General features: G+C 46.4%; 1 protein-coding gene across 4 annotated transcripts in view; it reads right to left on the bottom strand.

Annotated features, from left to right (window-relative positions):
• The window catches only part of TIAM1 (TIAM Rac1 associated GEF 1), a 198,250-nt gene that overhangs the window by 17,035 nt on the left and 165,849 nt on the right, over positions 1-15,366 (bottom strand). For 2 of the 4 annotated variants that reach the window (XM_032865446.1, XM_032865448.1), the window contains 6 exons: positions 13,279-13,383; positions 12,272-12,340; positions 11,822-11,947; positions 6,681-6,789; positions 2,629-2,808; positions 2,417-2,535 (listed from right to left, as the gene is read on the bottom strand). In XM_032865446.1, the coding sequence (XP_032721337.1) occupies positions 2,417-2,535; positions 2,629-2,808; positions 6,681-6,789; positions 11,822-11,947; positions 12,272-12,340; positions 13,279-13,383 (708 nt within the window). Of the gene's footprint in view, positions 1-2,416; positions 2,536-2,628; positions 2,809-6,680; positions 6,790-11,821; positions 11,948-12,271; positions 12,341-13,278; positions 13,459-15,366 lie in introns of all 4 variants that reach the window. The other 2 variants (XM_032865445.1, XM_032865447.1) reach the window with 1 other exon arrangement.

Below are 15,366 nucleotides of genomic sequence, written 5' to 3'. Positions count from 1 at the left end.
GAAATCAAGACGTTCTATCCGGTTGCAAGACCATTCTCAAAGAGGGACGCATGGAAACCAAGTCCTTCTCCCCGAGAGATCAATCGTCTTTGGCTGTGATACCTCTGCCCCGCCTTGGGGGCCTATTTCTTCCTTATTCTTACGGTGTGAAAACACAATCTCCTGTTGCCGTGTTCCGCATCTTTTTCCGAGCCTTGATCTTTCTGGGCTCTGGTCATCGGAATACTGAGATACGATTTTCCTTTTCTTGAACACTGGTAGGCAGTCAAATGTCCCTCCTTCCATCTTTTGCACATTTCTTTTTACAAAATTTCAGCTCACAGGAGGCTAGTTTGTATAGCACTTGGTCTCTTTGTTCCTTGCTGGAAAGATTTCTCGCTTGATGGTCAGAATTTCATTTCAGAGAATGGGCAGTTTCACCAAAGCCGTGTCCCTTTTACAGTTCCTGACTTTTGAACCATATTCATCTTTTTTTCTCAATGCTTTGCAATCCACCGTGCACATCATCTTCTAGTCTTTAGCCACAATCGCCCTTTGCTCCCAAGGTCATTCAAATCCAGAAGCGAGTTTGGCAGATAATGAACAATATAATGAAATAAAATGAAAATGTTCATTTCCAAGACTCAACAAAATTCACTTCTATCAAAAGGGAAAAAATTAAAATACAGGAGGGAGAAGTGTTATGACAAAAAATGTTTGCAGGATTACTCATCGTAGTCAATAAATGAAGCCAAGAGGATTACCCAAAGATCGGAATTAATCATTGTTCAGCCACACAATGAACTATTACACAATAATTTAAATGATTCTTTTGAATAATTTAAAATAACATTAAAAAACAAGGTATACTATAACTTTCAAGCATATGCAGATATATAACTTTTTTAATCAAAATAAACACCCAAACATTAAGAGTGGTTAAGTTCTTTGTTTTGAGATGGAGAATGATTTTTTGCTTCTTGTCTTTTTCTGTTGTTTTGCCCTTTCATAAGCATACCAGGTTCTTCTTCTCACAGAAGTTTTATAAAATGAGAACTCCGTCCAGAGCTCTCCATCCACCTTTCCAGAGTCGTAGCGCCCACCTTTCCTGCCCTCCTTGACTGATGAAAGCATCTGTCAGGTAGACGGAGAGCACGCTTGTGTTCTGCTTGTCACAGCAGCAGAAAAAAATAAATCGTGTGTCCACAGAGAATGTGTCCTCTGGAGGACACCCTCCCAGGCCTGAAGGCCCCAGCCCTCTACGCGGCATCTGGGCGCCTCTGGAAACTCTCTACAAGGTACAGACGGCGGATGTCCAGTCAGACACCAACCTGACCGACTTCCTCCCACTGGGGAGAAACCAGTGTGCCTCCATTTGCAAACCCTCGCCATATTTCTTCCCTTCATAAACATACCTGTGTGGTTCCAACCTTTCCAACAAACCCTTAGGACATCTGCCTGGCTCCCTCCGACCCCATGAGTAAAATAAATTTCTTAATATGTGTTCGATCTTATGTCTAGAGGAGATGCCAAGATTTTAGCTGTCTCTGAAAATTATCTTTGAGCAGTCTGAAAACTTGTTTTGCTTCCCCGAGGACATAAAAATGAACCTGGATGGGAACCCTGTATACCTTGAAGACGAGGCCATTCTTCTCTCAGCTGGACTAAACAATCAAGCGTCCCCCACTCCCTCGCCTTTAACTCCCCCTTTACCCCAGCAGGAGTGTTTTCTGCTTAGTCTCCTCCTGGCTTTTCTCCTTTTTCTTTAAAGGCAGAAAGCAAACCTGAGGAGAATATTCCAGTTGAATGTCCAAAGGCAGTGATGAATGTTACCACGTACTATGCCGAGCCCTCGGATTCATCTCAGTATTATCAGAATTTTTATTCGCTCAGGTCACGATCCCAGGGTCCTGGGAAGTCTTCTCATTGACTCGGGCACTACTCAGGGTTTGCTCTAAGTTTTTCTCAGGTATATCGTTCCTGTCACTGTTTCTTCTAAGTAGGTTTTTAGGTAAGACTTGAAAAAAAAATTTTTTCTTGAAGTCATTTGAAACTGTCACTCATTCAGCAAATATTGACTGAGCACCTACAATATGCCAAGCCTTGTTCTAAATTTCCAGGGATGTAGCTTTGACCTTTTACGGTGCTTGTAGAAGCGGACCCAGCTATGTCTGGAAGTTCAAGCTCACACTTAACAGAACCAGAGGTCCCGAGGGGGAAGCGGTGAGACTCAGAAACACAGTTCCTATATCAGGAAATAATTCAGCTCAGGAAGAAAATTCACCTGCAGCCTGGGATAAACGACAAAAGTTCTACCAACAGAAACCATAGTTTTGTAACCATTTTACTTACAAATAACACCTTCAAAAAAAAACCCAACAACAATGAAACCAACCCAGCTTCATTGCTGGGTGTCCTGAGAAGCGGGCATCCTTACCTCTTTCTTCTCACCAGTCTGCTCAGCAATGAGCTGGTCGAACACAGCCCCAAATTCTTCATGAATTTTCTGCATTTCATTGATATGACTTGCAACCTTGTTCATGGTCTTGATGGCCACTGGAAGAAAACGGGCAGGAAACGGAAAGGCTATCTCCAGGCTCTCGTTGGAGGCGCGCGCGAGGGGGGTGGACCTCGGGGCCCAAGGCTCACCGTCTAGATGGTAGTGCTCCTCGCTCTCAGCGTCTGTCAGGGCAAAGAGCTCCTTCAGCAGAAGCGGGTACTTGAGGATCCTCTGGATGGGCTTGATGAGGTAAGACTCGAGGGTGGCCGAGTGCTGCTGTTTCGGGTTCTGGGCATCTAAGAACGCCTTGAAAGCCGGGTCCGTCTTGGCTGGAAGAGAGAAACACAGGCTGTCGGGGCGGAACCCTGAAATGCCCCCTCCTCACAATCCCCCTCACTTATTCCGGGGGCACCCTTCCCCAGGACTGAGTGAAGAGTGGGCTGTGGGGAGATGGAAGGTGGGGGCCCCAGGGAGATGATTGGAAGGGCCTTATTTATTTGGGGGCAATACAGGGTTTGAGTAAAGGTATCACAGGGTTTGTGAATCCTACACACTGCGGGTTTTCAGGGGCTGCTGTTAAGCCTCCTTGGACTAAGAGTGACTTTGTATTCTGATATTTTGATATTGGGGGGCCTTACAGACTCTGGGACTAAGAACCCTCCTCCTAGGGCTACCAATTCCTAGAGGTGGTAAAGGAGCCTGGAAGCACACCTTTCATATGCAAACCAAGAGATCTGGAGCCCTCACACCCCACACCCCGACCTCTTCTAGTGGGCTCTCTCACTCTGGGCCACTGTGCCCTGCCCTACTCAGGGCCAGGTACCAAACCACCTGGGCCAGCCCCGATATCCCAGAGTCCACTGAAATGACCCAATCCTAAACCCGCCCACTGTGCCTTGCTCCTGCCTTCACCCAACAACCGCAGTAAAGTCGCCCACGTCTTCCCCTGGCTCCTTCTGCTTCCTGACTGGCCCTGGCACTCCCCCATGGGGCCCCATGGGGCACGTCATGCCCCTTCCTCGTGGGAGCTGCGAGGAACAAACTATCTTTTCAATGGCCATTGTCTTCGGATCCGTTGGTTTCCCGTATCTGAACCATCAGAAAGCCTGCATTTTAAAACACTCTTTACCCTGGTTTTCTCTGTCTCTTTCAAGCCTTTCATTGCTGGCAGGGCCTTCTTTTTGGGAGAAAAGACAGGAGGGGAAAAAAAAAAAGAAAGCACAAACCAGAAGCAGCATGCTCGGGGGCTCTGGGAAGTGGGGCGGGCTGGCCCTCCCACAGTGAACGCCTTTTCAGATCTGTTCTATGTTAATTCAGGGCTACCCACTCTTAGCATCTGGAGGGCGGGCCCTCCTGCCCAGGACTGCGGAGTTCTCTCCCAGGGAAACGTACACCTGACCTCATATAACTCAGGGAGCCCTTCCCTCACCAGCCCAGTTTTTATGTGGGTCCCAGCTGGGCTGAAAAGCAGCCCTGGAGAGTTGAGAGTCCCCAGACAAGCAGAGAGGTGGCCACCAGTGGGGAATTAGGAAGACAAGGCTAATTAATGCTTTCCAGGTGCAAAGAAATGGTGGAGACGGAAAAGGGAGTAAGTGCAAGAAAGGGGGGGTGCGGTTTAAGGACAATATATCAAAGTGACCCAACAATGGGCCTACGTGTTTTCAAAAGCTTCTGATAAAAACGTATTTCCATCTCCGGGGACAAGCAGTGTGAGCCAAGACCAGAAGACGGGGTCAAAGGACACCATGAATTGTAAAATGATTATTCTATCTTTAAAACAGCAATCACAGGAAGGCGGCTTCATAAAGACCACCGTCTTTTCATCCCCGTTAAGCACCATTCAGAGGAACCAGCCTCCTGGGATTCAGCCACCATTTCTCTTCCTTTCAAAGAAGAAATGTGTGAAGAGAAAAGGACACTGGGAATGAATGGCCTACGTGTCAGGGAAATGAGGCCCAGCCCTGAGCCGATGCACAGGGACGCCGTAGCTTCTGTGGGACAGCCCGGTGTGCGTCCACATCTGCCAGGGGCGCAGGAATCCACCCACAGTCCACAAGCCCAGAAATACGGCCATGAGCATTGAAGCCATCAACTACATGTCACGCCAGAACTAAAGAGGGCACGGTTCTCAGCTCCTTGTGAGCTAAGGGAGTGTCCCTCCCATCCAGCCTCGCTGTGAGCCCCTTAAGAGTCAGTCGGGTACTTTCTGTTTTCAAAGCGTTCTCATCACCCTCTTGGCACATCTGGCCATTAGAAAAATGTAGGTCATGCCTCGTGTTTTATGGGATCGTTCGGAAAGACACGATAATGTTTTTCAGGGGCAAAAAACCCTCAATGTTATTGAATTAAGAAAAACCTATAGGGGAAGCCTTTAATCTACTGAGTGATTAAAAAGAACACAAATTGCTCTAAGGACTGTAACGCGTATATAATTTTACAGCCGAGCAAAGTGCTCTGAAGTTGTTACACTAACGATCTCCTACCCATCGGCTTTCAGGTAAAGTTTAAAAAGAAATGTGTGCGCAGAGCGACAGGACCAATACAGCGCATATGAAGACACCGTCTGGTGCAGAGAACAGGACAAGGAGACTCCCAGGCACCCTTCGGATTTCTGGGCTGGAGCAAATGCTGTTGCATGAACTATCTCTGCCATGAAGTATGTCATTATCTGGGGCAGGCTCTTCTGTTATCCAGAGACCTGCAGTGTACTAATATTTCCTTAATAGGTTTTAAATTAAGTCAAGCTCACTCTCTCTGGCAGGAAAGCATAACATGTATCAATTATTTGCGTACTCAGGGACTGGATCAGGAGCTGTGTGTGGGACGGCCACGGGGAAGTGTTAAGACCGAGCAGGCTGGCTCAGTGCGTTAAGCCACTGCCTTCGGCTCAGGTCATGATCCCAGGGTCCTGGGATCGAGTTCCGCATCAGGCTCTCTGCTTACTGGGGAGCCTACTTCTCCCTCTCTCCCACTCTCTCTGCCTGCCTCTCTGCCTCCTTGTGATCTCTGTCTGTCAAATAAATAAATAAAATCTTTAAAACAAAAAGAAGACCAAGCAGGCTGATTTCCAGAGAGTCTCTGCAAACCAACTTTCTTCTAGTTATACTGTTTCCCAGAGAAATTGGTTGGATTTTTGTTTGTTTTTTAATCCATTTACCTATCACCAACATCACATGTGAACTAGGGAAGCAAAACAGCTTCCTGGAGGCTCTCAGAATGATCCTTCATCTCTCCAGAACACTGAGGGAAAGGACCCTGCCAATTTAAAACCCTATTCTGTTCTACGCAAAACAGAACTGCAAGTCGAGGGCGGGGGGAGTCATTAATATCACACAGCTAGCAACAAAAGTAGGTGAGGGAAAGGGGCGCCTAGGGGGCTCAGTCCATTAAGCAGCTGCCTTCAGCTCAGGTCATGATCCCAGCGCCCTAGGATCGGCCCATGTTGGGCTCCCTGTTCAGGGGGAGCCTGCTTCTCCCTCTCCCACTCCCCCTTCTTGAGCTCTCTCTCGGTCTCTCTATCAAATAAATAAAATCTTTAAACAAAAAAAAAAAAAAAAAAAGGTGCGGGAAAGATGGAATGCCACCAAAATATATATGAAGTGTACAAAGTTATAAGGAAATGAGTGAAAATTAGGAATAACGCAGGGAATTTCTAAAGCCCACCCACCCGTTTTTGCATGATTGCAAAATGCCCCCTTAACTCTGGCCCCAGATAGCTTAGTCAAAACTTGCATTATAAGAAAACTGACAAGGGGTGCCGGGGTGGCTCTTCCACTCAGGTCATGGGGTCCTGGGATGGAGTCCTGCACTGGGCTCCCTGCTTAGGGGGGAATCTGTTTCTCCCTCTCCCTCTGCTCCTCTTTTAAAATCTTTATAAATCTTTTAAAAATTAATTAGTTAATTAATTAATTATTGACAAGATGGCTAGTTCAAGACGTCAGGGTGCCTGTCTGGCCCAGTCAGTACAGTGTGTAACTCCTGATCTCAGAGGTTGTGAGTCTGAGCCCCATGATGGGCACAGAGTTTACTTAAAAAAAAAAAAAAAAAAGACAGTCGTGCATGTCACTTCTCAGTACCCTTATTTGAGGAAATATCTGGCATGACTCCTGGATCTCTGTCCAAACACCCCTGGCGCTGCCAGCCATAGAGGTGTGAATTACACCAGATACGCCCACCTGCCACCCAGTCCTCACCCGCCTACCTTTCACCAGCACCTTGGGGACCTTCGTGTGGCTGGCGCAGAAGGCACTATAGAGCTTGAAGCGGTCAGCGTAATACAGAAAGGATCCCCCCAGAGAGAACAGCACTTTCTGGATTTAACGAGAAAAACCGCAGTTAGTTCACGTTCATCCTCATCTGGAAATATCAGCAGGACACGGGGGGCTCACGTGTGCCTGACCCTCCCCACAGATCAGCACCATTCACACCTGTCACAGCCTCGCTCTGCTCACCGATGGCCTGAAATTGCCCTCGGGAAAGGGTGAGGGCTGACGTGTTCGCGCTCCGTGCAGGAGCTGGCCTTCCCGCTAATGACACTGGAGATGTCACTGCTTTTCCAGACTTGGGTCTTTAAATGCCCCAGCTGGGATGTATGAATGTTAATGAGAAAATATCGATGGCATTTTGGAAAAAGGCAGAATGCTCCTGCAATCTCTCATTAGCTCCTGCTGGGAGGTCAAAGTGACACACCAAGTAGAGACAGGAAATGCATACACCCCAAAATTAGAAGACACGCGTCCCCGGTCACTAACTCTGTCCTCTCCAACACGGCTCCATATCCTAGCATGGAGTAGGTGAGAATGGGAGAAACACGCCTGACTCTGGGAGACAGGTATCCTATCCCAGCCCACACCCTCTGCCTCAAAAGGATCTATTAGAATTTAATGTGCCTTGGGACACCTGGGCTGACTCTTGATTTTGGCTCAGGTCATGATCTCAGGCTCCTGGGATCCCGCCCCGTGTCAGGCTCCCTGCTCAGTGCAAAGTTGGCCTGAGATTCTCTCTTTCCCTCTCCCTCTGCTCCTGGTTGCACTTGCTCTCTCTCTCTCTCTCCAAAAAAAAAAATCTTAAAAAAAAAACCCAGAATTTAAAAAAATTTAAAAACATAAAAAAACTAGAATTTAATATGCCTAAGAATGCTCTGTATCCTACACATTTATATATACATATGTATATACACATATATATATACACACACGTATACCCAAATATATATATACAAGTCTCAGAAAGATAACCTTTATGTTTCACACTGATCTAGTCTTGTTCAGAGACAGAGCACACGACTGATTAGAATTAAAAGTGAAATTCCAAGAAAAAAGTTTTGGATTTCGATGTGCAATTTTTCTAACAAACAATGCACAGAATTCTGATAGACTGTCTACTAAAACAAAAAGTTTCTTTGGAACCACCCAGAATGGGTAACTAGAGACCTACAGGTTCTACATCTCCTCCTCTCCCTTTCAAGCCCCACCCCCTCCCAACCTCACCACCTGGCTGAGAGGGTCCCAGCAGAGACTGTCTGACTCTGCTGGGGCAGTGATGCCTCGAGACAGACTCGATAATTCAACAAGAAAAGATGAAGAAGAAAAAGCTCTAACTTTAAAGCCTCACATTAACCATATTAGGTCATTTGTTTAACTTCCTACTTACCTAGGGCTTAACCATACAGGCAGCCACAGATAAACATAATTAAGGTATTCATTTATTCTTCTGGCCTTAAAAAATGCTCTCAGGACACAAAGTGTGCACAGGTATGAGGGGTTTATACACAAAGACTGTATTTCCAGAGAATGTCACAGACACTCTCCCTGGCTGGTGGACGATGCAAATTTCCAAGGGGATGTTTTATTAAAACATGACCTCAGAACTAATTCTTTTTTTCTAATACTGCCTTAGGACTAGTGTTCTAAGCAACACAGTTTGAATATTTTTTTAAAAATATTTTTATTTATTTGTCAGAGAGAGGGAGAGAGACAGAGATAGGCAGAGGGAAAAGCAGACTCCCCACTGAGCAGGGAGCCTGGTGCGGGGCTCGATCCCAGGACCCTGGGAACATGACCTGAGCCGAAGGCAGATGCTTAACTGACTGAGCCACCCAGGCATCCTACAGTTTGAATATTTTAACAAGTTTTTGTATTTTTGGCCAAATATACAATCAGGATTTAAACTAAGTAGGATGGTGCAACCAGCAGCCATAGTTTTCAGAGGAGACGCAGACAATTCCAGAAGCCAACTCAGATGTGCTAGAACCAAGCCCCTGGGCCATGACGATACTGGTCTTGCCTTACGGACAGAAGGGAGACTGTCAGGTGTTGCCATAAACCAGGACAGTGAAGGTCAGCAAAGAGAGTCCCACTCGAGTGGTATTTAGAACTGTGACCCTTTAGAAAGAGCTCACTGAGAGAATCCATGTACCAGTCCCTCCCCGAACAACCCTGCTCATAAGGCAGCCATGTCCACGTCAAGTTCTGTCTCCCTAACTCTCCTCAAGGAATTAACCAGAACTAAACCCAAACAACCAGCCCCACAGCAGGAGACTGCTAAGTGAATATAATCAATGTTAGATGTCTCAGAGTACGACCAAGTGTCGCAGGACGTCTGGGTGGCTCAGCTGATGATCTCAAGGTCCTGGGATCGAGCCCCGCATCGGGCTCCCTGCTCAGCTCAGCGGGGAGCCTGCTTCTCCCCCTCCCTCTGCCTCTCCTCAGGCTCATCCTCTTTCTCAAATAAATAAAATCTTCAAACAAACAAACTTTTCAAGGAATGTCTGGAATGTATCCATTTTTATTATGACCCTCGCTAAGCAACTTTCTAATTAACAAATTACCGACCCTTGTCACAATTTGTAACTGTCCTAATGAATGTACTCAGTTAGAAAACATATATTATCATTATAAGCAGAAACCAACCAACCAAACTGTATTTCAAATGGAACAATTAACACCTTTAATATGAAGAGGGGAGAAAAGGCACTCATCCAAGTAGCACTTGAACATACAGGAAATGAACCGTATGTAGTAATTAGGATTAAAGGGGTATTATGCGGGACGCCTGGGTGGCTCAGTGGGTTAAAGCCTCTGCCTTCAGCTCAGGTCATGATTCCAGGGTCTTGGGATCGAGCCCCGCATCGGGCTCTCTGCTCCGCGGGGAGCCTGCTTTCTCCTCTCTCTCTCTGCCTGCCTCTCTGCCTACTTGTGATCTCTGCCTGTCAAATAAATAAATAAAATCTTAAAAAAACAAAAGGGGGGGAATATTATGCCCACAACTAAACTCCTCAACAGTTCGAGGAAAAAAATTATGTTACACACACACACACACACACACTCGCACACCGAAGACAGGAAAATAAAGAAGTAAACGTGGTCCAATATTCATGTTGGGGAAATCTGGGTGAAGAATGTCCAGAAATTCTTCAGACTATTCTTGCAACCTTTCCCCAAGTCTCAAATTATCTCCAAATAAAAATATCTAAGTATATATATAAATTCTTATGCTAAGTGTCTGCACGTGGGTGTGTGTACTGAACAGCTTCTTTGCAGAGAGGCTGTGACACACAAAAGCATATAGAGAGCAGCCTTCAGCTCAGTCCCTAAACGTGTGTGCTAACCGCACCCAGCCTGATTTCGGCAAGCTCTAGGAGAGGTCGAAGTCTACGAAGACTATAGGGGTCCCATGTATACAGACAACTGAACCGGAGTCCAACACCACTGCAAAATTCATACAGTGGAAGAAGACGAAGGATAGTCATTTCGATAAAAATCACAAGAAAAGTCAGACATCCATATGGAAAGAAGAGGACTCTGATTCCAACATCGCACCCTAACGAATTTAATTCACGACAGATCGCAGGCCGAAATGCACATGCCCAACCTACAAAGCTTCTGGGAGTAAAAAGGAGGAACTCCTTAGGACCCAGGTTCAGGCAAAAATTTCACAGACTTGGCGCCCCAAGTATGACTCAAAAAAGAAAAAGAGTTGAAAAACTGGACTTCATCGAAATCTAAAGTTCCGGATCTGTGAGTGACACAGTATGACAAGAAGATAATTCCAAATCCTGGTTCTGGTAAAGGAGTTATATTCAGAACACAGAAAGAATTCATAAGACTCATAGTAAGAAAACAGCCAACCAACAGTTGATGGGCAAATGATCTGAACAGAGGCTTCACCAAAGAGGGTGTATTAAAGGCAAATTAGCACATTAGAAGATGCTCGTCATTGTGTCCTAAGAGAAATTAAAATGAAAGCTATGATGAGGTGCCCTCTATTCCCAGGGGAATGACTAAAGTTATAAAAAGGGACCATGACCTCAGGAGGGTGAGACAGAACTGTTGGTGGGAATGAGCACTGGTATAATCACATGATCCAACTGCCACCCTCCTAGATACATGGCCAAAGGAAAGCAGATATCCATTAACAATTATACACAAATCTGCACAGCAGCTTTACTTGTAATTGCCCCAAAATGAAAACAACCCAAATGCCCAGGAAAGGTGAAAGGGCCACAAAGCGTACTCCCTCTGTACGGTGGGACACCACGGAGCCATATATGCAACCATGTGGATGGAACGTGGCCCGACTCCACCAAGTAAAGGATGCCACGTTAAAAAAAAAGAGCATACGTTGCCTGATTGCACTTGCAGAGAATTCCAGAATGTAAACTACTCTAATCTGTGGTAACAAAGAGCTCCTGACATCTGAATTAATCTGATTTTTTGTGTTTTGTTTTTTTTTTAACTCTACGAGAAGCCACCACCACTGTGTGTGGGTCGATGAGCTCTGGTGGTTGGAGGCGCACCACAGGAAGTATCTGTGATGAAGGAGAGCCAGCAAAGGAGGGGGAAGTAAGCTCTAAGCATCCTCACTGAGGTACCAACCATAAATCCTCATTAGCGCTCTGAGGACACTGTGTGCTGGAAGACTGTCTCCCTCCTGGATCATGATACGCATTTCCATTAGGCAAAGTTTTCCAGAACATGATAAATTAACTTGTTTACCGGGAAACCGAGGGCGCTAGTCTCATCTGCTAATAGCAAGAATTAAAGGGCCACACGTCAACCGAGCAAAAGGCCAAGGTTGGTCTACCTTCCAGAATAGAAGCCAGCAGGGGCATCAGTTTCCTGCGAGTTCCAGTGTCACCTTAGCCAGACAAGACTCCCATCTCAGAATCCCCTCAGGAACGGACCCCACCGGAGGTCCAATGAAGACCCAACACCACGAGCACAAGAATGTACCAGAGAGAGCCTCTGCCCCCCGCGATGTGTTCTCGGAGGTTCCACTTGACCTACAGAATAATCCACCCATGACAGGAGGAGGCAGCCGGACACCCATTGGAGGACTTACCTTGAACTGATCGACTTTCTCAAGCTTTTCCAAATCGGGTACCAGCCTCACTCCATCTTCTAGAGTTTTCAGAAATTCTACTTGAAACTCTACCATTTCAGTTAGATTTCCAAAGAGCACATCAAGCTGGAAAATGAAGAAGAATTTAAGCCACCCACTATTTCACTGGTGTTCAGAAACCTTATCTGCTTCTGATGTCCACGTTTCTCTATCACTACGTCGCAGTTAAGATCATGAGCCCATGAAGGGGGGAAGGGTGCAGGGCAGGGGGTGGTGACGCTCCTTACTCTCAAGGTACAAGCCAAGAGCATCACTCGCAACCATCTGATCTAGTTATTACAACTGAGCGAATTCCCGGTGTTTTCAGTCCTGCACGTGTGCCCCATTCCTTCCTCTTCACCAAGTCAAGCTGCAGCATGACACACAAAGTTAAAACAATTTCCACCATACCTCATCTTGGGTGAGGAAAGTTTCTTTTTGAAGAGGTTTTAGGTATCTCTCCATGAGACAGTTTAAGTCCTATGGGTCGAAAGGATATCTCATTAGCATCTCTAAAAGACTAGCAGGAAAGTAAAGGATTAAAAAAAAAACAGACTATGTCCCAAATGCTAACATTACAGTCATTAGGTCATTCAGTTTCCTTAAAGCAGGAGTGAGCCAACCTTTTCAGGAACATTTTCTGACTCTGCAGGCCACGTGGCCTCTGTCACAACTGCGTTACTCTGCTGCTGTAACAGGGAAACTGCTTCCTGTTACAGCACAGACAACGCATAAATGAATGTGTGTGGCTGTGTTCTAATAAAACTTTGTCAAAACAGGCAGGACGCTGGATTTGGCCTCAGGGCCAGAATTTTCTGACCCCTGAGTTCAAGACTAAAATGATCATTAAAAACAGATCACACTGTTGTGACCTATAATTAAATTATATAGTTATGGGAATAGATAATTATTACAGTCCTAGGAATGTATTACAATGTATGCATTATAATGTAGGTAGAAAGCATGCATTATTAGTTATATGTATCATATAAACATTACGAATTACACAGGAATAACTTACGTAGTTACAGGAATACAACAAAATACCTGAATACAAGGGAGAATTAAAAGAAAACGGATACCCTTCTGCCTAGACTCAACTTAGATACCGAAAATAATACCTTTAAATCTTTCAAAACCTAAATTCAATTGTAGCATTAGCTCAACAACAGATTTAAAAAGGTCAGAGGCTCACGTAATATTCACCATCATCTCCTTTTCCGGTCAATCAATTACAAATGTCAAGGAATTGCTCTAAGAATTGATGTGCTTCCTTACGATGCAGGAGATCCGAACGTTCAGAAAAAACACCAGATTCCCCAGGAGCCCAAACACCACGTAACCCACAACGCCCCTCCTTCAAAATGAGGAGCGAGGGCAGACCCTGCGGGGAGGGAGGGTGGACCAGCGAGACGTACTTTCACGTAGGTGCGCTCCGTCTCCAGGAGCTCGCAGATCACCTTGCGCAGCTTGTCGGCGTCCGTGAGCTGCCTCATGGTGGCCAGCTGAGGCCCAGTGGCGTCCTGGGGAGATGGGCTGGGGTCAGAGGGGTTCATCTCATGCAGACTGCGGCAGAATGCGGCCACCTGTTCCGTGCTCTTCCGAGCACAGTTTAAAAGGCAAGGCAGACGAAGTTACCTCTCAGGAGAGAGACCCGGCTGACATCTGTTCCGCCTAAAGGTGTCCTTCCTGGTTAATGAGCCGCCACACGTGAATTACATCGCGCCTTCCCCCAGACGGCTCCACACGTAGGAGAGCTCACTGAACGCTCAAAACACCCATAAGGACTATTGCTGACATAATCTGAGTGCTCACCACATGCCAGCCACTTGTCTGATGTATTTAATCCTCCCACACGGTAAGTAAGGGCTCTTAGCATTCCTGCGAAACAGCTGAGACAGAGGAGGCGCAGAGAGGTTAAGCAACTCATCTGAGATTGCACAGCTCTTGCGGAGCTCGAAAAAGGCAGAGCTGGGATTCGAACCGGACAGTGTGGACCAAAGCCTGTGTTCATAAATACCCTGCAAGAAGCTTACAATAAGGAGATGGAGATACCAAAAAATTAAACGTATTGCACCCCAGATACAAGGCTAATTATCACAGTCCCCACTTAAGTAAACTATACTTACTTTGCAATGGTGGAAAATGATTTTAGAAGCTAAGATTCTTTCTGGCTTTGTTAAAAACTGGCCCGAAGGCAACTTTCTAGATAACGGTAGAGCCCGATATATTTTAAGAAGGAAAAAAAAAAAAAAACCCGAAACCCAGTTTCTATCTCTCCAGCTTCTCTAAGCAGAAAGATACCTCCTCTCTCTGGAAATAAAAGCTGTGGGGTCCTGAACAAGGCTTCAGTCGGGGAGCTCAGCCTCCACCAAATCTCTGTCCAGGATGACTCAGGTAGAAGTTTCGGGTTCTAGGATTCTAAAATTGCCACTTTCCCAGTTATGCAAAAGAGTTCTCCAAAGCACGGTGGCAGGCAGGCTGCTGAAAACCCCGAGGAATTAGTCCTGGAGCCTGAGTCCTCGAGCCTGCATACAGCATATACACCTGGCGGGCATCCCAGCGTGCCCTCCAGATCAGCCCAGCCAGGACCTCCAGGAGGGGATGGGCCCGCGAACTTTTTAAAGCTCTGGCTGGGATGCCTGCAGAGGCCATTTTATGGCACAAAGTCTGGTTTATTACTCTTTGCCCAAATGTACCACCCTACGAATGCTCGCTGGATAGCTCTCTGAAGGCCGGCGGCCTGCTCAACCTCCGCTCCCTCACTTTCACCATCTAACCCATCCCCACGCACAGAGCATTCCCAGCAAACATGGCTGCAGAGAATTACTTCTTCCCCTACATACCCGCCTCCCTGGGAAGAACATGAGAACATCTTCCCCAAAACAGCAGTTGCTACCCAGAGCTGAAAGTCAAGGCCGGCATTAGGCAGAGCAGAGGGGCTAAAACCAAGGGAATTCCGTGGGGGGCAATCCCTTAATCACAGAGGAAAAAGGCAGCCGACGTTAACATGCCTTCCCCTCCGTGGCACATCTCAAAGGGAACGGAGCCTGGAACCGAGGCAGTACAAGGACTTGGGAAGTCAGAACCTAACAAGGACGCATTCACAACAATGCCATGACAGCAAGGAGGAGAGCTAGGACCCAAATCCACATAATGGTTCATTCTTTCTTTCTTTCTTTCTTTCTTTCTTTCTTTCTTTTAGATTTTATTTATTTATTTATTTGACAGAGATCACAAGGAGGGAGACAGGCAGGCAGAGAGAGAGGTGGAAGTAGGCTCGCCGCTGAGCAGGGTGCCCGATGCAGGGCTCGATCCCAGGACCCTGGGATCATGACCTGAGCAAAAGGCAGAGGCTTAACCTTCTGAGCCACCCAGGTGCCCCAATAGTTATTTCTTTGTCTTTTTTTTTTTTAAGATTTATTTATTTCTTGGGGGAAGGGGCAGAGGAAGACGGTGGGAGAGTCTCATGCAGCATGGAGTCCGACGCGGGGCTCAATCCCAGG

Source organism: Lontra canadensis, unplaced genomic scaffold (assembly GCF_010015895.1).
Source record: "Lontra canadensis isolate GAN:19392208 unplaced genomic scaffold, GSC_riverotter_1.0 scaffold29, whole genome shotgun sequence".
NCBI lineage: Eukaryota > Metazoa > Chordata > Mammalia > Carnivora > Mustelidae > Lontra > Lontra canadensis.
This window is presented reverse-complemented; position numbering and strand designations above follow the sequence as displayed.